This window comes from Chiloscyllium punctatum, chromosome 21 (genome assembly GCF_047496795.1).
Source record: "Chiloscyllium punctatum isolate Juve2018m chromosome 21, sChiPun1.3, whole genome shotgun sequence".
Lineage (NCBI taxonomy): Eukaryota > Metazoa > Chordata > Chondrichthyes > Orectolobiformes > Hemiscylliidae > Chiloscyllium > Chiloscyllium punctatum.
Window position 1 is genome coordinate 20,101,384 of NC_092759.1, and position 25,730 is coordinate 20,127,113.

Sequence of the window (25,730 nt, forward strand, 5' to 3'; positions counted from 1 at the left end):
CCTCATAAAGGCTTAGAATTATCGAGCATGGAAACAGACCCATCTGTCCAACCAGTCCATGTCAAACATAATCCCAAACTAAACTATTCTCACTCACCACTTTTGGAATGTTGCATGCAGTTCTGGTCTCCTTCCTTTCAGAAGGATGTTGTAAAACTTGAACGGGTTCAGAAAAGGCGTACAAGGATGTTGCCAGGGTTGGAGGGTTTGAGCTATAGGGAGAGGCTGAATAGGCTGGGGCTGTTTTCCCTGGAGCGTCGGAGACTGAGGGGTGACCTTATAGAGGTTTATAAAATCATGAGGGGCATGGATAGGATAAATAGACAAAGTCTCTTCCCCGGGGTCGGGAAGTCCAGAACTAAAGGTCATAGGTTTAGGGTGAGAGGGCAAAAATATAAAAGAGACCTAAGGGGCAACTTTTTCATGCAGAGTGTGGTACGCATACGGAGTGAGCTGCCAGAGAAAGTGGTGGAGGCTGGTACAATTGCAGCATTTAAAAGGCATTTGAATGGGTATATGAATAGGAAGGGTTTGGAGGGATATGGGACGGGTGCTGGCAGGTGGGACTAGATTGGGTTGGAATATCTGGTCAGTATGAACAGGTTGGACTGAAAGTTCTGTTTCCATGCTATACATCTCTATGACTCTATGACCTGCCTGCTCCTTGCCAATAACCCTCCAAACCTTTCCTATTCATGTACTAATCCCAATGTTTTTTAAACGTTGTAATTGTACCCACATCCACCACTTCCTCAAGAAGTTAATTCCACACAAGAACACCCTCCGTATAAAAAGTATGCCCCTCGTCTTTTTTTAAGAAACTTCTGCTTGTTTTAATAATTACCTTAAATATGTACCTTCAAGTTCCTAATGCTCCTTATAGAAAAAATGCATTCTTCCCATGTGATATATTTGGATTTCCAGAAGGCATTTGATAAGACTTGTTCGATAAAGAGGCCTATAACCCCTGGATTTTAGAAGAATGAGAGGAAATCTAATTGAGGTGCAGGTCATTCTCCTATAGTGTGCATTTTATCAATGTGATTTGGCTGGAAAGCGATTGGTGAATTGGGGATGGACTTTTTAAAAACATGAACTCCCATTGGCTAATATGCGATCCATCCCCAGTTGCCTTAAGTCCACTCTTGGTGTTTATTGCAGGTCAAGCAAAAGAGTTTGGATGACGGGGCAAATTTTTTCTGACCTTATTGTTGATGTTTTTGAGGACGTTTTTAGAAAATATTGCAGGAGAAAAGATTTGGATTTCAAGATTCTCCTCATTCCGGACATTGCACCAAGATATCCTCCCACCATCTGTAAGCTTTCTGAAAACACTAAAAAGTGCTATTTCTACATCTGAACACAACCTCTTTCAGTCGACCCATGGACCAGGGTACAATAGCAGCTTTTAAAGCTTATTATTTAAGGCACACATTCAGGAAGCTAATTGTAGTTACAGAGGGCAATGAGGACAGTGTTCTTCAATTTTGGAAGAGCTTTAACATTACGAATACATCTGACATCATTGTGGAGGCCTGGGGTGATCTCAGTAAGGACTGCTTGCGTGCAGTTTGTCAGAAGCTCCTCCCAGATTTTCTTCATGCTTTTAAAGGTGTTGAATGGTCAGAGGAGCTTCCAGCAATCAAAGAACATCATGTCGCTTTTGCAAAGCAAGTTGGATGGAAAGAAGTGGAGACTGATCTATAACAACGTGTTGCTGTGGAGGAAACTGAAGCTCAAGGTGAAGATGACAAAGTCCAGGATGCAGCAGCAGGAGAACTTTACACTTCTCTTTTGTCTTCTCTCCTGAGGGAAGTTGAGAAGGAGATGCAGATCTTAGAAGACAGTGACTACAATGCAGAATGCAGCAGGATAGCCATTCATGGCATAAAGTCTTATCTGGCACCCTATCAACAGTTTCTTCATGAAAGAACAGGTTTTTTTAAAGAAACAACTTTATTTCTTAAAGTATAACAGAGAATGATTAACTAACAACTATTTACAACTCCTTCCTCTAACCTTTCTTTTACTTTCCCCTTCTACAATACTAGTCTGATGAAACCCCCGATTAAGATTTACAAAACAAAACTTTTTATATCAAAACCAGGCAGCTTTTGGTACTTCTTTGTATTCCTGACTTCTTTTCTTCTTCTTGGGGATTCTGCTTCACAGATTATTGACTGGTAAATGTACCTTTAAGAGAGCTATTTTTCGGGTAGTCTCTACATATGCTGACTTGGTAGTTCTCCTCCCAACTGTTAGATTTTCCTTGGTCTTATACCCCCAAAGCATCAGATTGTGTCATTAGTTTTTAAGATTGTCAATATACTAAATTCAAATTTGATTGGAATTTGGTATTTTCAGGGTCTAATTTAAACCGATTGGCCGAATTCGAATTTGTTTTTGTCTCATAAAAACTCAACCAGTGCTATCTGTTCTGAACCAAATGTTACTTTGTAAAGTCTCCAGCACTCTGAGTGCTTGCCAAGTCCTTCACTCTCTTAAAGGTACAATACACTTCTACACCTTCATAACACTAGACTGTTCCAATAAGACGCTTATTAAAATTACATTAACTTAATCTCAAAACCACACAGTCTCTGTCATCTTCTGTGTCTTCACTCTTCTGGCTGCTGATCTCCCTGATCTCATCTTCTTTCTTTTCATTTCAAATAGGCTTTACATGGCCTCACCTTCCTCCAGATTGCCCTGTAGCCGAACACTTTAATTCCCATCCCACTCCACCAAGGACATTCCTCTATCAGCATTTTGGAGAGACCATTCCCTCTGTGATTCCCTTGTCAGATCCATGCCCCCCACCAAACCACCCTCCCCTCCCAGGACCTTCCCCTGCCATCGCAGAAGTGCAAAACCTTACCCACATCTCCCCGCTCACCTCTGTCCAAGGCCGCAAAGGATCCTTCCACATCCAACAGAAATTTACCTGTACTTCCACACATATTACTACTGCAGCCGCCAAACCCGATGTGGTCTCCTCTGCATTGGGGAGACAGGATGACAACTTGCAGATCATTTCAGAGAACATCTGTGGTACACCCGTAGTAACCAACCCCATTGCCCTGTAGCCGAACACTTTAATTCCTATCCCACTCCACCAAGGACATGCAGGCCCTGAGCCGCCTCCATCGCCAAACCCTAACCAACCGACACCTGGATGAAGAATGCCTCATCTTTCACCTTGGGACCCTCCAATCCCAGGGCATCAATGTGGATTTCATCAGTTTCCCCATTTCCCCTCCCCCACCTTATTCCTGATCCAACCTTCCAGCTCAGCACCGCCCTCATGACCGATCTTATCTGTCCATCTTCCTTCACACCTATCTGCTCCACCCTCCTCTCCAACCTGTCACCATCACCCCCACCTCCATCTACCTATCACATTCGCAGCGACTTGCACCCCCCCCCCCCCAGCCCCACCCCCACCCCCTCCCCTCTGTTTTATCTCTCAGCGCCTCGGCCCACAATCCTCATTCTTGATGAAGGGCTTATGCCCGAATCGTCGATTCTTCTGCTCCTTCTCATTCTCCTTGACAGGTTGTGTTTTTCCAGCACCAGCTCTTAGACTCTGACCTTGAGCATCTGGATTCCTCACTTTCCCCTCAGCTTTACATGAAAAAGGTACCTTTTATAGAGAGGGTTTTTTTTCTGATATCTTTCAGAGCGTCATGTTCGATGGGCATTTAGCTTTCCGGCAGTTCCTGTCTGTACGGTGGTTGCTCTCACTACGGCAGTTGTTGTCTCCTAATTTTCACAATATCGGGCTTATATGCCCTCCCATGACACATTAAATTCTTATAATTTGATTGGTTTCCAGGTGTCAAAGCAATAAAATTCAAATTCCACTGGCTTCTGGTATCCTGGGCATAATTTAAACTAATTGGTTAAATTCAAATTGTTGTCAAGACAGCAACCAAAACTCAGGTATCCATTTCACAGCCTAATTTAGCTATTTTCAATTTTCCAGTACACTCTGGGACTGCCATCCAGTTGTATACACAGGTGCTTGCAATCTCTCAGTTCAGTTCAGCTTCAGCTTTTATTGGGAGGGGGATTGGGTTTCGGAGCCATGAGGTCATGTTGCAGCTGTACGAAATTCTGGTGCGGCCACACTTGGAGTATTGAGTACAGTTCTGGTCACCGCACTATAGGAAGGATGTGGAAGCTTTGGAAAGGGTTCAGAGGAGATTTACTAAGATGTTGCCTGGTATGGAGGGAAGGTCTTACAAGGAAAGGTTGAGAGACTTAAGGCTATTTTTGTTAGAGAGAAGAAGGTTGAGAGGCAACATAATTGAGACATATAAGATAATCAGAGGATTAGATTGGGTGGATAGTGAGAGCCTTTTTCCTTGGGTGGCGATGGCTAGCATGAGGGGACATAGCTTTACATCGAAGGTTGATAGATATAGGACCGATGTCAGAGGTAGTTTCTTTACTTAGTAGTAGGTGCATGAAACGCACTCGCCAACTTTAAGGGCATTTAAATGGTCATTGGATAGGCATATGGATGAGAATGGAATAGTGTAGGATAGATAGGCTTCAGATTGGCTTCACAGGTTGGCACAACATCAAGGGCTAATGGGCCTGTACTGCGCTGTAATGTTCTATGTTCTATGTTTGAGAATAGCATTCACACTCTCTTAAAGGTACAATATATGCCTTCAACTTCATAACAAATGCAGGTTTCTGCAATTGTGGCAACTGGCAGTTTGCAAAGGTATTTACTCCTTGGCCAGGGAACAAAAAAAAGAAAAGTTAACACTATTTCAGAAGCTAGTCTGAGGGACTGGAGGGACAAGTTGTTTTTACAGCTTCCTCCCTGGCTCTTTAATCCGAGGGCGATTCTGGAAGTTGTAGTCCCAATGCCTTCTTCAATTACAACAACAGGAAACATTCAGCTCCTCCAACAGGTGGATAGCACTGACCTCCTTGCAAAGGAATGGCAGAATGGCCTGAGGTTGATGAAACACCGAGAAGGACAGCTTTTCTACTGACATTCAGAAGTTTTGGTCCTTTGCAGAAACTACAAGTCCCAGCATGTGTGGTGAAGGCCACACAGGCGCAGTTGGGCTAATCACAATCCACTCTAATCCTTGGCTGCTAATGGGTTTGACTGAGGATCAAGAGAAGGAAAAAAAAACGTTTTCTGGGCACCTGCAATCTCCAAACGAGGTAACATGGCAGCAAATTAATAAATGCAACCCGTTAGTACTTTTCCTAGATTGTACTTTGCTGTGTTTTGTTCACATAAATGTTGAGTGAACTCCCTAACCAGTTATACTTTCCCAACTTTCTCCCAGCTAAGAGTCTCCTGGAGTGCTATGTTGCGTTTGTTTTCACTGTTGATGTAAAGATCTTGTGATTTTCTACTTGGCTACTGTGTTATTGATAGATTTGTGGAATTCCAGTGTCTCTCTAGAACTCTGTCTCCTAATCTTCCCCACCCCCTCTTTACAAAGGGACTGTGAGTTTAAGGTTTTCTTCCCTCCTGCACGCTTGCCTTTGCATGTTGTATTGCAGTTTGCATTTGTATAGTACTCTTATTGCTGCAACTGTGTTCCCAGTGGCTAAGCAAGACTGTTATCCAGCAAAGTTTGGCCCTTGGCCACAAAGGGAGATGTTTGGGACAGGTGACCTAAAGCTTGAACAACCATTTGTCCAGGAGCCTTTTATTTGGAGGGATTTAGGGAGAGAATTTCAAAGGGTAGGGTCTCCAGACAGCTGAAGGCACAGATGCCAATGGTGGAGCGATGGGAATCAGGGGATGCTGAAGAGCTTGGAGTTGGAGGAGAACAGAGACCTCGGAATATTAGATAGGAACATAAATAGGAACAATTTGGAGGGAAATGGGTAAGGAGCAGGCAGGTGTGGCTCGTTTAGTTTGGGATTATGTTCAGCATGGACTGGTTGGACCGCAGGGTCTGTTTCTGCGTACTACGACCATATCGCTGGAGGAAGTTACAGAGACAGGGAGGTGGTGAGGCATGGAAAGATTTGCCATGTTGAACTGTGTAATTGCTATGACTTACAGGGAGGCCATACAGCCCATCATATTTGCATTGGCTCTTCTGAGGAGTGATTTGCTTATTGCCATTCTCCTCGCTTCTCCCTGTAACCGTGCACATTCTTCCTTTTCAAATAACAGTCTAATTTCATTTTAAGAGCCTCAATTGAACCTACCTCCACCATACTGTCAGGCAGTGTATTCATGCACCAACCACTCGCTGTGAGAAAAGTTGACTACACTTGCACAGCACTGCTTTAGCTGACATCTTCTTTAAATGCAAACCAATACTTCCTTGGTATCTGTGTCTCTGCCTCACTATCTCCTTCCCAGAGATGAGGTGCTCCCCAGTTGTAGCAATTGCCTTAGTCATCTTGACAAGGCCAATTGAGATCCTGAGTGATGATCTGTGGCAGTTGGAGATTCTGAGGGGGGGGGGGGTTGGGGCATGTGTTTGTTGGTCCAGCCAGGCTGACTTGCTGGTGGTATTTTGTCTATCCAGATACCCACAGAAAGCTACAGCTGATGGAGGAGCATCAGCCGAAACCGGATCCAGCTCAGGATAATCGCTTCAAGACAAGAACCCAGAAACTCCTCAGCGTCTTCCACAGTGACCTCTTTCAGGCTCTCCTTGGTATGCTATTGTACAGAGCTAGGCTTGCTGCTGACCAAAGGAGGGAGCTGGGAATTGAGCAGGAAAACTGGGATCACCATCAAACACTCTCAGGACTGGGGCAGCACGAGTTTGGATACAGAGTAAAGCTTCCTCTACACTGTTCCCCCCCATCAAACACTCCCAGGACAGGGACAGCATGGGATGAGATATCGAATAAAACTCCCTTTACACTGCCTCCTGTCAAAAACCCCTAGGACAGGGATAGAACGGGGTTGGATGCAGAGTAAAGCTCTTGCTATACTGTCCTCCCAACAAACACTCCCAGGATAGGGACAGCACTGGGTTAAATACAGAGTAAAGCTCCCTTGACTGTCCCCATCAAACAATCCCAGGACATGTCCATCATGGGGTTAGATACAGAGCAAAGCTCCTTCTATACTGTTAAGTGACAGGTAGAGCCTGGGGTCAGTAGTGGAATATGTTTGCTGTGATGTTTATTCCTTGTGATTTCAATTTCAGTTTAAACCAACGGTGGCACAGTGGTTAGCACTGCTGCCTCACAGCGCCTGAGACCCGGGTTCAATTCCCGCCTCAGGCGACTGACTGTGTGGAGTTTGCACATTCTCCCTGTGTCTGCGTGGGTTTCCTCCGGGTGCTCCGGTTTCCTCCCACAGTCCAAAGATGTGCAGGCCAGGTGAATTGGCCATGCTAAATTGCCCATAGTGTTAGGTAAGGGGTAGATGTAGGGGTATGGGTGGGTTACGCTTCGGCGGGGCGGTGTGGACTTGTTGGGCCGAAGGGCCTGTTTCCACACTGTATCTAATCTAATCTAAAATCTAATCTAATCTAATCTAAAAAAAAACATCTGTCCGCATATCATCGACACTGTCCTCCTGTCTGCAAACTCCCAATCCTCACAAAGGGGGAATGGGGGGGATTTGTTGTGGGCTCCCAGCCATTGGAAATTGGATTGGGAATGCCTTGAATCTTGTCACAGGGATCTATCAGGGATGATGCCCAGAGAAAGGATCTCAATCCAGCAGCTGGGGCAGGGGCTCCACTGAGTGTGTCAGCACCCACTACATATGGGACATGTCTCCTTGTTATTTATTGGGTCTGACATTTAAACACACTTTTAAATATTAAGGGAAGACATCAGGAGGGATTAAAGGGACAGGTTTGACGTCAGCTAAGGAGCTTACTGGATGTTGTCAAACCTGGAAGTTAATAAGTGTTAATTGGTCATGATAGAATAGCTTCCAAACACAGACATAAATAACAAAGAGTGTGTTTTGTTTACCTCTGAGCTAATCCTGATGTCCAAGTGGCTAGGCGATGGTCGAATGGTATGATTGCTTTGGTATTCGTGCAGAGAGCCAGATAATGATCTGGGAATCTGGGTTCAAGCCTGGCTACAGCAGATGGAGGAAATTGAATTCAATAAGGATCTGGAATTAGGATTCTAATGATGACCATGAGTCCATTGTCAGAAAAACTCACAGCTTCGCTAATGTCCTTTCAGGAAGGAAACTGCCATCCTTACCTGGTCTAGCCTACACTTGACTCCAGATCCATAGCCAATGTGGTTGACTCTTAACTACAGGGACAGCACGGGGTTAGATACAGAGTAAAGCTCACTCTACACTGTCCCCCCATCAAACACTCCCAGGGACAGGGACAGCACGGGGTTAGATACAGAGTAAAGCTCACTCTACACTGTTCCTCCATCAAACGCTCCCAGGACAGAGACAGCACAGATCAGACAGAATAAAGTGGACAGTAAAGAAGGTTACCTCAGATTACAACAGGATCTTGGTCAGATGGGCCAATGGGCTGAAGAGTGGTAGGTGGAGTTTAATTTAGATAAATGTGAGGTGCTGCATCTTGGAAAGGCAAATCAGGGCAGAACAGAGACATTTAATGGTATGGTCCTGGGGAGTGTTGCTGAACAAAGAGACCTTGGAGTGCAGGCTCATAGCTCCTTGAAAGTAAAGTCACAGGTAGATTGGAGAGTGAAGGAGGCAGTTGGTATGCTTTCCTTTGTTGGTCAGAGTATTGAGTACAGGAGTTGGGAGGTCATGTTGTGGCTGTACAAGACATCGATTAGGCCATTGTTGGAATATTGTGTGCAATTCTGATCTCCCTGCTATAGGAAAGATGTTGTGAAATTTGAAAGGGTTCAGAAAAGATTTACAAGGATGTTGCCAGGGTTGGAGGGTTTGAGCTATAGGGAGAGGCTGAACATAGAACAGTACAGGCCCTTCGGCCCTCGATGTTGTGCTGGCCTTCTAACTGACTGTAAGATCAGACTAACCTACATACCCTTCATTGCATTAATTTCTATGTGCCTACCTAAGAGTTGCTTAAATGTCTCTAATGTCTCTGACGCTACTCCCACCGTTGGCAGTGCATTCCACACACCCACCACTCTGTGTAAAGAACCTACTTCTGACATCTCCCCTAAACCTTCCTCCAATTACCTTAGAATTATGCCCCCTCGTAGACATTTCCACCCTGGGAAGAATCTCTGGCTATCCACTCTATCTATGCCTCTCAACATCTTGTACACCTCTATCAAGTCACATCTTGTCCTTCTTCACTCCACTGAGAAAAACCCTCAATCTCTCTTCATAAGACACGCCCTCCAGTCCAGTCCAGTCCAGTCAACATCCTGGTAAATCTCCTCTGCATCCTCTCTAAAGTTCCACATCTTTCCTATAATGAGGTGACCAGAACTGGACACAATATTCCAAGTGTGGTCTAACCAAGGCTCTATAGAGCTGCAGCATAAACTCACGGCTCTTAAACTCAATCCCTCTGCTAATGAAATCCAACATACCATACGCCATCTTAACAACCCTATCAGTCTGGGTGGGAACTTTGAGGGATCTATGGACGTAGACCCAAGATCCCTCTATTGCTCCACACAGCCAAGAATCCTGCCTTTAACCCTGTATTCTACATTCAAATTTTATCTTCCAAAATGAATAACTTCACAATTTTCCAGGTTGAACTCCATCTGCCCCTTCTCAGTCCAGCTCCACATCCTGTCAATGTCCCATTGCAACAGTTCTCCACACTATTCACAACTCCACCAACATTTGTGTCATCGGCACACCTACTAACCCACTTTTCCAGTTCCTCATCCAAGTCATTTACAAAAGTCTCAAAGAGCAGAGGTCCCAGAACAGATCCCTGCAGAACGCCATTGGCCACTGAGCTCCAGGCTGAATACTTTCCATTTACGATCACCCTCTGCCTTCTATGGGCCAGTCAATTCTGTATCCAGACAGCCAAATTTCCCTGTATTCCATGCCTCCTTACTTTCTGAATGAGCCTATGATGTGGAACCGTATCAAATACCTTGCTAAAATCCATGAAACCTCATCCGCTGCTCTATCTTCATTGATGTGTTCTGTCACATCCTCAAAGAATTCAATAAGGTTTGTGAGACATGACCTGCCCCTCACAAAGCCATGCTGACTATCTCTAATCAAACTATGGTTTTCCAAGTAATCATAAATCCTGTCTCGCATAATCGTCTCCAATGATTTGCCCACCACAAACGTAAGACTGATGGCCTGTAACTCCCAAGTGTACCCTTATTCCTTTTCTTGAACAAGGGACTAGTGTTTGCCACCCACCAATCATCTGACACTACTCCAGTGGACCGTGAGGATGCAAAGATCATCGCCAAAGGCGCAGCAATCTCTTCCCTCACTTCCTGTAGGAACCAAGGGTATATCCTGTCTGGACTAGGCGATTTATCTATCCTTATGTTTTTCAAGATTTTCAGCACATCCTCCTTCCTAACATCAATCTGTTTGAGCATATTTTCATACTGTCCTCGGTAACGTCAGGGTACCTCTCTCTAGTGAATGCTGAAGCAAAGTATTCATTAAGGACCCTCTCTACCTCCTCTGACTCCCAGCACAAGTCTCCTCCACTATCCCTGATCGGTCCTACCCTCACTCTGGCCATCCTCTTGTTCCTCCCATAAATGTAGAATGCCTGAGGGTTTTCTGTAATCCTACCTGCTAAAGCGTTCTCATGCCCCCTTCAAGTTCTCCTAAGTCCATTCTTCAGTTCCTTCCTGGCTACCTTGTAACCCTCTAGAGCCCTGTCTGATCCTTGCCTCCTCAACCTTAAGTAAAGTTCCTTCTTCCTCTTGACTAGATGTTCTACATCTCTTGTCACCCAAAGTTCTTGCAATCTTCCTGTCCAGCACTATCAGCAAATGCTTCCTAAACAACCTCCACATTTCTATTGTGCATTTCCCTGAGAATATCTGTTCCCAATTTAGGCATCCCAGTTCCTGCCAAATAACATTGTAATTTTCCCTCCCCCAATTAAATACTTTCCCATACCATCTGCTCATATCCTTCTCAATGACTATAGTGAAGGTCATGGAGTTGTGATCACTATCACCGAAATGCTCTCCCACCGAGAGATCTGACACCTGGTATGGTTCATTGCCAAGCACCAAATCCAATATGGCCTCCCCACTAGTCGGCCTATCGATATATTGTGTCAGAAACCCTTCCTGGAGACACCTGACAAAAACTGCTCCATCCAAACTATTTGAACTGCGTAGGTTCCAATCAATATTAGGGAAGTTGAAGTCACCCAAGACAACAACCCTGTTACTTCTGCACCTTTCCAAAATCTGCCTCCCAATCTGCTCCTCTGTGTCTCTGTTGCTATTGGGGGGTTGGGGGGTCTATACAAACCTCCCAGTAAGGTGACTGCTCCTTTCCTGTTTCTGACTTCCACCCATACTGAGTCAGTGGACAAACCCTCCTCATCGACTACACTTTCTGCAGCTGTGACACCATCCCTGATTAGCAATGCCACTCCCCCACCTCTTTTACCTTCCTGCCTGTTCCTTTTGAAACATTTAAACTATGGAACATCCAACAACCATTCCTGCCCTGTGATATCCAAGTCTCCGTAATAGCCACAACATCATAGTTCCAAGTACTGATCCATGCTCTAAGTACATCAACTTTATTCCTGATACCTGCATTAAAATATGCACCCTTCACCCATCACACTGACTGCACCTTTGCCCTATCAAGTGCCTATTCCTCCTCACAGACTCTCTGCACACTGTATCTGGCTGTTCACTACCTACTCCAGCATCTGATCCTAGCTCCGGTTCCCACCTCCCCGCCAATCTAGTTTAAACCCTCCCGAAGCATTCTAGCAAACCTCCCACCCAGGATATTGGTGCCCCTCCAGTTCAGGCGCAACCCATCCTTCTTGTACAGATCCCATCTTCCCCAGAAGGTATTCCAGTGATCTAAATATCTGAAGCCCTCCCTCCTACACCAGCCCTGCAGCAACATGTTCAGCTGCACACACTCTTTGATCCTAGCCTCACATGGCCCCGACAGCAATCCTGAGATTACTGTTCTGCTCGTCCTGCCTTATAGCTTCCAACCTAACTCCTTATATTCTCTTTTCAGCTCTTCCTTTCTTTCCCTACCTATGTCATTGGTACCGTGCTCTCCCTCTCCTTTAAGAATCCTGTATCCTCACTCAGAGACATCCCTGACCCTGGCACCCGGGAAGCAACATACCATCCAGGAGCCTCGCTCACGACTACAGAATCTCCTGTCTGTTCCTCTCACGATTGAATTTCCTATCACTGTTGGTGTCCTACGCTTCCCTCTTCCCTTCTGAGCCACAGAGCCAGGCTCAGTGCCAGAAACCTGGCCGCTGTGGTTTTCCCCTGGTAGGTCGTCCTCCCCCAACAGTATCCAAAATTGTATACTTATTATTGAGGGGAATGGCCGCAGGGGGTCCCTACACTGCCTGTCTATTTCCTTTCCCTTTCCTGACGGTCACCCAGCTACCTTTATTGTGTAACTTCGGTGTCACTACCTCCCTATAACTGTTCTCCATCACCCCCTCAGCCTCCCGAATGATCCAAAGTTCATCCAGTTCCAGTTCCCTAACACGGTCTGTGAGCAGCTGGAGTAAGGTGAATTTCTCACAGGAGAAGTCAGCAGAGACCACCAGTGGTGACCCTTAGCTCCCACAACCTGCAGGAAGAGCATGCAACTGCCCTAGCCGAGCTGGGGCTGATTTCACTGGAGTGTCAGAGGCTGAGGGGTTATAGAGGTTTATAAAATCTTGAGGGGCAGGGATAGGGTAATTGGACAAGGTATTTTCCCTGGGGTGGGGAATCCAGAACTAGAGGGCATAGGTTTAGGGTGAGAGGGGAAAGATATAAAAGGGACTCAGGTGGCAACTTTTTTCACACAGAGGGTGGTATGTGTATGGAATGAACTGCCAGAGGAAGTAGTGGCGGCTGGTACAGTTACAGCTTTTAAAAGGCATCTGGATGGGGGCATGAATAGGAAGGGTTTAGAGGGATATGGGCCAAGTGCTGGCAAATGGGACTAGATTAGATTAGGATATTGGGTCAGCATGGAGGAGTTGGACCGAAGGACTGTTTCCATGCTGTACATCTCTATGACTCTCTGACAGGGACCAGCTGATTCCAGACCCACATGGGATCCAATGAACAGCTGTGCTGTACTGAGGACTATTAAAGTTGCGTTCTGTTTTGTGGGATATTTAGTGTTGCTGGCAAGGCCAGTATTCATTACCTGTCTAATTTCCTGTGATCTGACCAGCTTGTTTGTGTCAGTTCAGAGGGCAGTTACAAATCAACCCTATTGCTGTGGGCATGGAGTCACATGTAGTCCAGCCCCGATAATGATGGCATGTGTCCCTCCTAAAAGGACATTAGTGAGCCAGAATTGGAATAATTCCATCATTGACTAGCTTCCATTTTAGTTTCCCTTTTGTAGCCAGAAGTGTTGTCATGTTCAACTGAGCAAACTTCCCAACATTAAAATCACCACAACGTTTTTAAATCTATTAACTACCACCAGTAATCACTCATGTAGCCAATTAAATATTTAGAAGCCAAGCCGATTGTGTACAATGCAAACCATTAGCTTCCTTTTCATCAATTGAATTTTAAATTCCCCCAGCTGCCTCCGATTACTGGGCTGGTTTCATTATGATGTGGTCCTGGTTCGGAGGATCCATGACAATGTCCATCTGGTCCGGCACACGATCCATTTTTCCCAGAGGGCTGGTCTGCCGAGCGCCTTCATGTCACTTGATTAGGAGAAGGCGTTTGACAGAGTCAGTCACAAGTATCTGCTCGGGACTCTGTGGACATTCGGGTTCGGGACGCAATTCATCGCCCGGATCCGACCTTTGTACACCGTCGCAGAGTCTCTGGTTAAAGTTAACGGGTCCCTGATGGTGCCCTTTCACTTTGGGAGAAGAGTACGTCAAGGCTGCCCCCTGTCCATCAGCTGTATTCCCTGTGCGTGGAACCTTTCCAGTGTCTCCCGTGGAGGAAGTTGTCGGGGCTGGTTCTGCACGGTGCGGACACTGGAACAGTTCTGTTGGCTTACGCCGACGACGTTCTCCTTATGTTCACTGAGCTGGAGAGGACGCACAAGTGCCAGGTGGTGTACTCGGTGGCGTCTTCCGCCAGGATCAACTGGGTCAAATATTCCGGACTCCTGATCGGCCTGTGGTGGGTGGACTCTCTGCTGGAGGAACTACAGGGGTTCAGCTGGAGGACTACCCAACTCCTCTACCTGGGGGTCTACCTCAGCCTGGCTGAGGAACCCCAGCTGGTGAACTGGCAGGAGCTCGAGGCCAAAGTCTCGGCTGTCCTAGGCTGCTGGGCAGGGCTGCTCCAAGTGCTATCTTACAGGAGTCGGATGATGGTCATAAACCAGCTGGTGGCTGCCATGCTGTGGTACTGGATTGTCCCTTTGGTCCATCCTCCTGGTTTTGTCACTGACATCCAGAGAATGTTGGTTGACTTCTTCTGGGACAGGAAGATGCACTGGGTCACGGCACAGGTTCTGAGTCTCCCTCTTGAGGAGGGCAGTCAGTCACTGGTGAGCCTCAGGCCTTGCAGCACTGCCTTTACCCTGAGCCGCCTCCTAGGTGGTGCATTCTGGTGACATATTTTTTCCATCGGGTGTGTTACCTCAACTACGACACGCAGCTCCTGTTTATTGACCGCGAAGGTTTGCAGGTCACCCTCAGGATACTGCCTGACTTTTACCAGGACCTGATCATTGTCTGGGGCATGGTCGAATTGCACCGGGACTACCATCTGGCAGGAGTAGTGGCTATCGTCAGAGAGCCGTTGCTCAGGAATCCACGCCCTCATAATTGCAGGTTTGAGTGGCTGTTGGATGGGAGGCCCATGGCTGCGAGGGTGACCAAGTCGAGGGGGGTGTGCTGGGTGGTAGGAGCGTGGAATGGGTGCTGCTGTAGGAATTGGCCAGCAGGGCAGCGGTAGACTTCATGACCCAACACCTTAAAACAGCAGCACGCAAACTCAACGTCGTGAAGGTGTGCAGTGGAATCCTGAGTGGGCGTATCCCTGTCCAGATGGAATCTCACATTAGTCCCAGATCCTGTACCTCCCCAGGGAGACTGTGCCCCACAACCTGAATCGCCTCTGGAATATGTGTTGCGTACTTTTCAGGAGACAAAACGGCGGACCCTGTACACTCTACTGCTGTACACCATCTACCTCGGTCTTGCGTACACTGCCGAACACCCCTTGGCATGCTTATTTACTGTCAGGCAGTGGGGATCCCCATTGCAAGGCTCTCTATGACAGTGTTCTCCATCTTTCCCTCAGAATCTGGGGTGGGGGATGCTGCACACATGAACTGCAGATTGCGGTCGCTCACAGACTCCCAGCCTAACTGTTGGTTATGCGGTGTCTGGAGTCCGTGGAGCATGTATACATTGGGTTTGGGTGTTGCATCCCCTGTTTAGCTATTTGAAAAACTTCCTGTTAGATTCCTGCACTTCAGCCCCATGCTCCTGATCTTTGCTGATGAGGGGTGCGAGTAGATTGGAGGATCTCCTGGTAGGCCTCTTCCTGGGTCTGGTCAGGCTGGTTATAAACAGGCCCAGTCAGTGGGCCATGGAGGGGATCATTTCTGCCAAATGCCTTCCCCTCTTGTGTGGTTAAGTTTGAGCCCAATGTGTCCTTGGAGAAGGAGCATACAGTGCCCAACAGTGCTCTCAGTACCTTTCGGGAGAGGTGGGCATCAAGGAGGTGGCGGGGGCGTGCTGCTTTATTTCCCCCTCCAATTCAATTTTGATTTAATCACTCTTTCCCCCCCTAACCCTGCCCCTCACCTTTTAGTTGATCGCATTGCCCTTTGCTTGTTAATGTTTCATTAACGACATGGGCAATTTCCTAGTGCTGGTGTCTTTTAACTGTGTCACAATGTAAAACATGACCATTGTACCCATGGCCCTCTTGTGGTACCGTGGTGCTGTCCCTATCCCTGGATTAGAAGGCCTGGGTTCAACTGCTCCCTGCTCCAGAGGTGTGTCATAACATCTCTGAACAGATTGATTTGTAAAATAGAGTCACGGAGTCCTACAATACACTAACAGATCCGTTGGCCCAATCAGTCTGAACCGAACATGTTCCCAAACTAAACTAGTCCACCTATCTGCACTTGGCCCATATCCCTCGAAGGATGAAGGGCTTTTGCCCGAAACGTCGATTTCCCTGCTCCTCGGATGCTGCCTGACCTGCTGTGGTTTTCCAGCATCACTCTAATCTAAACTCTGGTTTCCAGCATCTGCAGTCCTCACTTTTGCCCATATCCCTCAAAACCTTTCCTATTCATGTACTTATCCAAATGTCTTTTGAACATTTAACTGTACCCACATCCTCTGACAATTCATTCCATACACGAACCACTCTCTGTATAGAAAAAGCTATCTCTCAAGTCCTTTTTAAAGCTTCCTCCTCTCACTTTAAAATTATGTCCCCGATCTTTGAGCTTCCCCACTCTAGGGAAAAGACCCCTGCTGTATTCACCTTATCGATACCCATCATGATTTTATAGACCTCTATAAGGTCATGCTTCAACCTCCTACGCTCTGGTGAAAAAACTCACAGCCTTATCCAGCCTCCCCTTATAACTCCAAACCTCCATTGCTGGCAACATCTTGGCAAATCCTTTCTGAACCCTCTCCAATTTAATAATATCCTTCCTGTAGCAGTAGGCTAACACATTTTGTTTTAAAATAGCCTTTGCACCTTTGTGTCTTTGTGACACTAAAACCTTGTGTCTTTTTCAAACAGATATTCAGCAGTTCTATGAGGTGTCGCTGGACAATCAGCCAGTGCCATGCTACCCCAAGAAATGTCCTCTCAAGGTAGGCACCTGCTGCCCTCATCCTTTGGTTGAGGGCTCTGATGTTGTGTTGGTTCTCGGGACCTGTGGTTGTTGGTTTTACAGTTGATGGAGTTCTGGCTGTTTCAAAGTAAGGAATGGGGATGGGGTCGAGAGTGTGGTGCTGGAAAAGCACAGCAGGTCAGGCAGCATCCGAGGAGCAGGAGAATCGACGTTTCGGACAAAAGCCCTTCATCAGGATGCTGCCTGACCACCGTGCTTTTCCAGCACCACACTCTCGACTCTGATCTCCAGCATCTGCAGTCCTCACTTTCTCCTGATGGGAATGGGATGCAGAGCTGAGGAATGCTGGAGCCAGAACATTTGAGCACTTTGCCTGTTTAACCCACTGTTGTGTAACTGCATTCAGAGCAAAGTGATTCATTCAGCTGACTGAGCATATGGCTACAATTATTCTCACAGCACACAGGAACCTGAGCTTCTCTTTCCACCTTTCACATATTTTTCTCTTCCCTCTCCTTCAACATTCACTTCTTCTGCGCTTAGTAGCGGAAGTGTGCACCGTCCACAAGATGCACTGCAGAAATTCACTCACATTCCTCAGACAGCTCCTTCCAAACCCATGACCGCTTCCATTTAGAAGGACAAGGGGCAGCAGATACATGGGAACCCCACCCCCTGCAAGTTCCCCTCCGAGCCCCTCACCATCCCGACTTGGAAATATATCGCCGTTCCCTCAGTGTGGCTGGGTCAGAATCCTGGGATTCCCTCCCTAGCATTGGGAGTGACCCGGCCAGAAGATTTGCAGCATTTTGGCCTGGTGACATTTCTCCAGAAATTTGAGAAAACCAGGTCACCTGTGCAGACAGAAGGCCTGATGAAACTGCGGCCCCTGAACGTGGCGTTAATTTTGAGTCCTTCATCATCAAATATACTGTTCTTAAGACGGCCAGACATTGTGCTGGCAAGCTGGAGGCGTTGTTGAATTTCATCGACAATGCCTGCCCCCCCTGTTTCAAGGAGACTTCTAATTGACAGACACCCCTGGAAAACTTTGCAAATCCTGTGGCTGGCTAAGTGCCCCAGTCTCGCAGGCCTAGATCCTCAGCGTTGAGTTCTTGGTTACAGTCAGGGAGCTTGACTGGGAAAGCCACATTGTCCACAGGCCTGACTCTCATCTTCAAAAACAAGGGCAACTCCTCCAGGCTTTGTGAGGGGTAGCAGTTACCAGGGAGGCTTCGAGGAGGTCCTGAAAGCCTCTCTGAGAAAATCCAAGCACCTCATCAACTCATGGGAACCTCTGTCCGTGGGCCGTCTGAACTGGAGAAAATGTACAGAAGTTCGGGCTGTAAAGGCCACTTTAATTTCTTGAATTTGTGGATGAAAAATTGGGATAATTTCCTTTAAACCAAGGAAACTGGAGGAGGCTGTTGCACTTTCAAAAATGAATAGCTAGTACTCATTGAGTTGTGCCTGGAGTGTTTCCTGATTCAAGGTGTGTGGGGGGGGGGGTCGGGGGGGGGGGTGGGGTGGGGGTGGGGGGGAAGGGGGACGGAGTGTGGCTGTTTGTGTGTGGGTAGGGGTGTGTGGGTGAGTGTGTTGTCAGTGGGTGTGGGTGTGTGTGTGTATCTATCTAGGTGGATAGTGGAAATGCTGGATACATCAGCTTTGTGGGTATGTGTTCAGGACATTTTACCCAGACAGTCTGTTACTGGGTTTTCCACTGGTGTGTGTGTGTGTGTGTGTGTGTGTGTGTTGAGGAGTGGTCAGCATAGTAACAATGTCTTGATTGGTTCCTGGATGTGTGGCTACAGTTATGATTAGACAGAAACCTGGCCTATCTAAGTGTATGTCTCTTCCTTCTGTGCAAAGAAGTCACAGAAACTGCCTTGGGAGTTCTCTTTCTCACCATTTTCATGTACAAGACTCTCTCTAAGCACCCCCCCCCCCCCATCAGCTGGAAAAGAAGCAAAAAAAGACACCTCAGAGACAATGAAAGGGCAAATCCTTAACTAGTGGATGAAAGACTGAGAATCAAAGTCTCCACAACATTGTGTCCTCCTTAAAGAATCAAAAGCATCAAAAGGAACTGATGTGAAACATCTCCTCATGGTCTGTCATCTGGACTGGTGCCAGGAGTGTGCTCCTCTGACATATTTTGTTCCATCCATCTCCTCTCCTGCCCTCCACACCAGTTATATTGGTGTCTTGTCTTGTTTCTTTGCGTGTTTCTTTGTGTCACAAAGTAAGTCCCTTTTTTTCTAAAAGCTATTCCTTGGCTCAGGGAGACTCTGTCCTTGATTTTTTTCGGAGGGATAATAAACTAGGCCGGGCTCCAATCAGTCTGGTTTGGTACAGATGAAAAGGATTTTAAGAGGTGTTTTGTTTATATATAACCTGGTGAGGTTTCAGGCCAAGGTGGTCATGCTTTAGAAGTGACCTGTATAAAGAGAGAGAAGTGGTCAGCTCTCTAGCTGAGCTGAGCAGTTTTAGTTCAGTCTTGAACTGGTTGGAAGTTCAACAGAGAGCTGTGTGGAAACTCTCTCTCTGTCTGTCTTTTCTGCCCTTCAACTCCAATCTGTAAGCATGTGTTCCATTTGTACTGGTTTTTAAAGGGGGTTTGCTTATTGGGACTGTTGAATATGTTCGGAACAGCATGATTAAGTCTAGGTGGATAAGGTTGAGTTCTTGAGGGGCTCTTTTTTTTTAATCCCCCACACTACCGCCTAACTGTGGTAGTGCTTATTTTTTCCCCCCAGCACCCATGGTGTTCTGTGTGTGCATGTGTGAGACACAAGGTGCACCAATCTTTATTCAATTTCCACCACCAGGAAGATAGGAAAACACCCGGGCGGCCAGTGACAAGCACTGCCCTTCACAAAAAAGGGCAATGCTGTGTGATCAAAACAGTGAAGGGGAGGGCAGGGATTAAATCAAAATAGAGTTGGAGGGAGAAATAATGCACTCCACTCCCTGCGGCGCCCACCTCTCCCTGAACGACTCCAGAGTGTTGGTGGACACCGCGTGCTCCTTCTCCAAGGACACCCGGGCTCTAACGTAACCGTGGAAGAGGGGCAGGCAGTCGGCCCTAACGACCCCCTCCACAGCCCGCTGCCTCGACCTGTTGATGACCAGTTTGGCCAGGCCCAGGAGCAGCAGGGGCTCTTTATTCTGTTCTTTGTGTTTCATTGTGTAATTTTATGATAAATTTTTGTCTGATTTCAAATCTAATAGACATCTTAGCTAACTTACTCTGAGTAATTTTCACTGTAGACTTACTGAAGCAAATTGCAAAGTTATGGTCTGGGCTGCCTGCTTAAGAATGTTTTGAGCAGTCTGGCCTAGTACATAACAGATTGTGTATGGCTACATTTTACAAAAGAGTAAGGTTTCAATTGTAGAGTTATAGATTAGCAAGTCACGCTTCCTTTTTGCTTTTGATTGGTTCGCACTGCTGCCTCACAGCGCCAGGGACCCGGGTTCAATTCCAGCCTCAGGCGACTGTCAATGTGGAGTTTGCACATTCTCCAAGTATCTGCATGGGCTCCCTCCGGGTTTCCTCCCACAGTCTAAAGGTGTCCAGTTTAGGATGGATTGGCCATGGGAAATTGTCCCATAGTGCCCAGGGATGTGCAGGTTAGGGTGGGTTGGCCATGGGAAATTGTCCCATAGTGTCCAGGGATGTGCAGGTTAGGGTGGGTTGGCCATGGGAAATTGTCCCATAGTGCCCAGGGATATGCAGGTTATGGTGGATTGGCCATGGGAAATTGTCCCATAGTGTCCAGGGATGGGCAGGTTAGGGTGGATTGGCCATGGGAAATTGTCCCATAGTGCCCAGGGATGTGTAAGTTAGGGTGGACTGGCCATGGGAAATTGTCCCATAGTGACAGGGATGTGGAGGCTAGGGTGGGTTGGCCATGGGAAATTGTCCCATAGTGTCCAGGGATGTGCAGGTTAGGGTGGATTGGCCATGGGAAATTGTCCCATAGTGTCCAGGGATGTGCAGGTTAGGGTGGATTGGCCATGGGAAATTGTCCCATAGTGTCCAGGGATGTGCAGGTTAGAGTGAATTGGCCATGGGAAATTGTCCCATAGTGTCCAGGGGTGTGTAGGTTAGGGTGGACTGGCCATGGGAAATTGTCCCATAGTGTTCAGGGATGTGCAGGTTAGGGTGGGTTGGCCATGGGAAATTGTCCCATTGTGCCCAGGGATGTGCAGGTTAGGGTGGATTGGCCATGGGAAATTGTCCCATAGTGTCCAGGGATGTGCAGGTTAGGGTGGATTGGCCATGGGAAATTGTCCCATAGTGCCCAGGGATGTGCAGGTTCAGGTGGATTGGCCATGGGAAATTGTCCCATAGTGCCCAGGGATGTGCAGGTTAGGGTGGATTGTCCATGGGAAATGCAGGGTTATGGGTAAAGAGTAGGTGGGGGGGGCTGATGGAGGATCTGGGTGAGTTGCTTTTTGGAGGGTTGGTGTGGACTTGATGGGCCAAATGGCTTTCTTCCACACGGTAGGGATTCTTTGGTTAAAACTTTTCGATTACAGTAAATACTGATTTTCTTCTGAATGGTAAAATCCTAGTGCGTACTCTCTTAACCTGAGTTAGTCAGGTGGGGTAAAGTTGTGGTGACTCCAGGAAGAGTGGGGCTGATTTTCAGTGCACCACCCCTAGGGGGGCAGGCTGTTGCCAAGCACCTCAAATAGGTCCAGCCCGAGGCCAGCCACAGACACTGGAAGCTCTTGTGACTACCTGGACCTTCCGTGTGACCTCCTCAGCATTCACCACTTGCTGCTCCCATGACTGGGTTTCTTAGATCAGTTGGGGACTGTTCAATTACCATTCCTCGGAGCAGAGGATAGTTCACCTCATCAATCCCGAGGGACGGCCTCAGAAGTTCAGAAGAAGACAAGGTTGTCTCTACACCACATGGACTGCAGCTGTTTCAGAATACAGCTCACCACTAACTTCTCTGAACTAACTGGGAAAGGGCTGTGGCTGCCATGGGCCATGTCGGGAGCATGTAGATCTGTTTGAGATCACCTCGAAAATACTGGGTCACACTGCTTCGGACAGAGAGTGAGAAGACAGGAGCAACTTGAAATGTCAAGAGATTAAGAAAGCTTGCCTTTCTGAAAGGAATCATAAACTGTTAAAATACTGGTGCAGCAAATAATTCACATTAAAATTGTATGTTAGTCTTCATCACAAAGGAATTGGAATGCCTGCGATTGTAGTGGCTCTCACGGAGAATGCAGCTCAAGTACAGGTTTAATGTCTTTGGCAGAGGTCTTTTCAAACTGGGCAGTTCAGTTATGCGACACACTTCTGCATTGGGTGAGAGTTGAGCTCAGACCTCCTGTCACAGAAGTAGGGATGTTGTGATGGTGCCAGTAGACCCTCACTCCTGAGCAAGGGTATACTTGCACTGATGCTAGTGTAACATAGGATCATGAGAACATTCACCAGGAAGGTTTGAGTGCATTAGGTTGTGACAGGTGATCTTAAAGAAAGACAGCATTTATCGAGGGGTTTCAAAGATTTGAGGCTGGGAGACCGATACCCCTGGCTGGAGGTTTAGAAACTGGGGAGTACTCTCATGATAAGGTGCAAACGATTTAGGACTGAGTTCAAGGTGTCTAACTTCACTTGAGAGGGTTGTGAGTTAGCAGCAGTAAGTATTAACTAAGTTGTTCTCAACCCAACAAAGCATTTCTGAAGGGTGGTCCCTGACCATCACTCCGCTCAGAGTCAGAGATGACTGGTCATGCTCCAAGATTACATCCCCACTCTTCCTGGAGTCACCACAACTTTACCCCACCTGACTAACTCAGGTTAAGAGAGTACGCACTAGGATTTTACCATTAAGAAAAAAATCAGTATTTACAGTAATCAAAAAGTTTTAACCATAGAATTCTTATCGTGTGGAAGAAAGCCATTTGGCCCATCAAGTCCACACCAACCCTCCAAAAAGCAACTCACCCAGATCCTCCACCACACCCCCCCACCCACCTACCCTTTACTCACAACCCTGCATTTCCCATGGCCAATCCGCCCTAACCTGCACATCCCTGGGCACTATGGGACAATTTCCCATGGCCAATCCGCCCTAACCTGCACATCCCTGGGCACTATGGGACAATTTCCCATGGCCAATCCGCCCTAACCTGCACATCCCTGGACACTATGGGACAATTTCCCATGGCCAATCCGCCCTAACCTGCACATCCCTGGGCACTATGGGACAATTTTCCATGGCCAATCCGCCCTAACCTGCACATCCCTGGACACTATGGGACAATTTCCCATGGCCAATCCGCCCTAACCTGCACATCCCTGGACACTATGGGACAATGTCTCATGAGAGAGCGCTGGAGGGTCGGCGCTGAGGGAGTGCTGCACTGTCAGAGGGTCGGCGCTGAGGGAGTGCTGCACTGTCAGAGGGTCAGTACTGAGAGACTGCCATGCTGTTGGAGAGTCAGTGCTAAGGCAGCACGCACTGTCGGAGGGTCAGTGCTGAGGGAGGGCAACACTGTCGGAGGGTCAGTGCTGAGGGAGTGGGCACTGTCGGAGGGTCAGTGCTGAGGGAGTGCTGCACTGTCAGAGGGTCAGTGCTGAGGGAGTGGGCACTGTCGGAGGGTCAGTGCTGAGGGAGTGCTGCACTGTCGGAGGGTCAGTGCTGTGGGAGTGGGCACTGTCGGAGGTTCAGTGCTTAGGGAGTGGGCACTGTCGGAGGGTCAACGCTGAGGGATGGCCACACTGTCGGAGGGTCAGTGCTGAGGGAGTGGGCACTGTCGGAGGGTCAGTGCTGAGGGAGTGGGCACTGTCGGAGGGTCAGTGCTGAGGGAGTGGGCACTGTCGGAGGGTCAGTGCTGAGGGAGTGCTGCACTGTCAGAGGGTCAGTGCTGAGGGAGTGGGCACTGTCGGAGGGTCAGTGCTGAGGGAGTGCTGCACTGTCGGAGGGTCAGTGCTGTGGGAGTGGGCACTGTCGGAGGTTCAGTGCTTAGGGAGTGGGCACTGTCGGAGGGTCAACGCTGAGGGATGGCCACACTGTCGGAGGGTCAGTGCTGAGGGAGTGGGCACTGTCGGAGGGTCAGTGCTGAGGGAGTGCTGCACTGTCAGAGGGTCTGCGATGAGGGAACTCCCGTTCACATGAGAACTGAAGGATGTCTCTCGTGGTCACTATTTTGACACAATGGAAATGTTTTCTCCCAGTGCCCTGGGGCCAGTACTTCTCTCTGGATCATCATGAATAATGAATCAGTGACCTTCTGGTTGTTAGGTTGCTGTGTATAAGTGCTTGCTGTGTGTATATTGGCTGCTTACATTGCATTGGGGAGCACAGTTTAACCTTGAATTTAAGATGTGTTGCAATGTCCTGAGGTCGTCCATATTCTGCATGGTTGTTTTGAACTATGTGTTGGAGTTGTTCCTGAGCAGGGCTGTTGTTTATCACGCTGATGGTGTTGGCCTGTGTAATTAGCCAATAATAAAAGTGACAGGGCAGAAACTGATGATTCATCGAGGAGCTGGGTCGATGATGACAAAGCCATTTTGAGAATATAATAGCCATCCCTCTAAATTGCACACACCCAGCCTTGATCATTATCCATTCCCGGGATAGGCTGCACGCTGCTCTGCAGAATGTGCTTAATGCTATTTCTCACCTCTGGACAGTGATTAATGCTTGCAATAGACCCAAATGACCAGCCTTCAGGTGGAAGCCTTGATGTTGAGTATACCATGAGCGATCTGACCTTTAAATGGTCAGGGGCATAGCTCATCTTGTTCTCCAGGCATGTAGGTTAGGTGTTTCAAACTGGAACTTACTATGTCCCAGTGCCTGGCCTGTGTCAAGAGCTGGTGTGTGAGGTGGAGGAACTGTGGGGAGTTCAGGGTGTGGTTCAGGGTATTCTGAGATTGTGCATGTGGACAGCACTAAGTAAATGTTGGGGGACTGAGTGTGCATGCAGTTAGACTTGGCCCTGTCCCAAGTCCAAAACCTGCCCATCACCAGTCCCAGATTCTCCCAGATCCCAAATAAAAGGTGAGGCTCATGTAATTGCTGTTATAGTCATAGAGTCATAGAGATGTACAGCACGGGCACAGACCCTTCAGCCCAACTCATCCACACTGACCAGACATCCCAACCTAATCTAGTCCCATTTGCCAGCATTTGGCCAATATCCATCTCAACCCTTCCAATTCACATGCCCATCCAGATGCCTTTTAAATGTTACAATTGTACCAACGTCTATCAGTTCCTCTGCAGCTCATTCCATACACGCACCACCCTCTGAGTGAAAATGTTGCCCCTTAGGTCTGTTTTATATCTTTCCCCTCTCACCCTAAACCTATGCCCCTCTAGTTCTGGACTCCTCCACCCCAGGGAAAAGACCTTGTCTACTTACCCTATCCATGCCCCTCATGATTTTATAAACCTCTATAAGGTCACCCCTCAGCCTCCGACGCTCCAGGGAAAACAGCCCCAGCCTGTTCAGCCTCTCCCTGTAGCTCAAACCCTCCAACCTTGGCAACATCCTTCTAAATCTTTTCTGAACCCTTTCAAGTTTCACAACATCTTTCCAATGGCAGGGAGACCAGAATTAAAGCAGGATTCCAAACAGGGACTAACCAATGTCCTGTACAGCCGCAACATGACCTCCCAACTCCTGTACTCAATATTCTGACCAATAAAGGCAAGCATACCAAACACCTTCTTCACTATCCTATCTACCTGCGACCCCACTTTCAAGGAACTATGAACCTGGTCCCCAAGGCCTCTTTGTTCAGCAACACTCCCTTACCATTAAGTGTGTAAGTCCTTGCCTTTCCAAAATGCAGCACCTCACATTTATCTAAATTAAA

At 47.6% G+C, this 25,730-nt stretch overlaps 1 protein-coding gene across 1 annotated transcript in view; it reads left to right on the forward strand.

Moving 5' to 3' along the window:
- Nucleotides 1-25,730, forward strand: part of LOC140492474 (disks large homolog 1-like) — a 400,047-nt gene that overhangs the window by 162,265 nt on the left and 212,052 nt on the right. Inside the window, exons 4-5 of the mRNA XM_072591362.1 lie at nucleotides 6,525-6,656; nucleotides 16,810-16,883. Of these exons, the coding sequence (XP_072447463.1) occupies nucleotides 6,525-6,656; nucleotides 16,810-16,883 (206 nt within the window). The remainder of the gene's footprint in view (nucleotides 1-6,524; nucleotides 6,657-16,809; nucleotides 16,884-25,730) is intronic.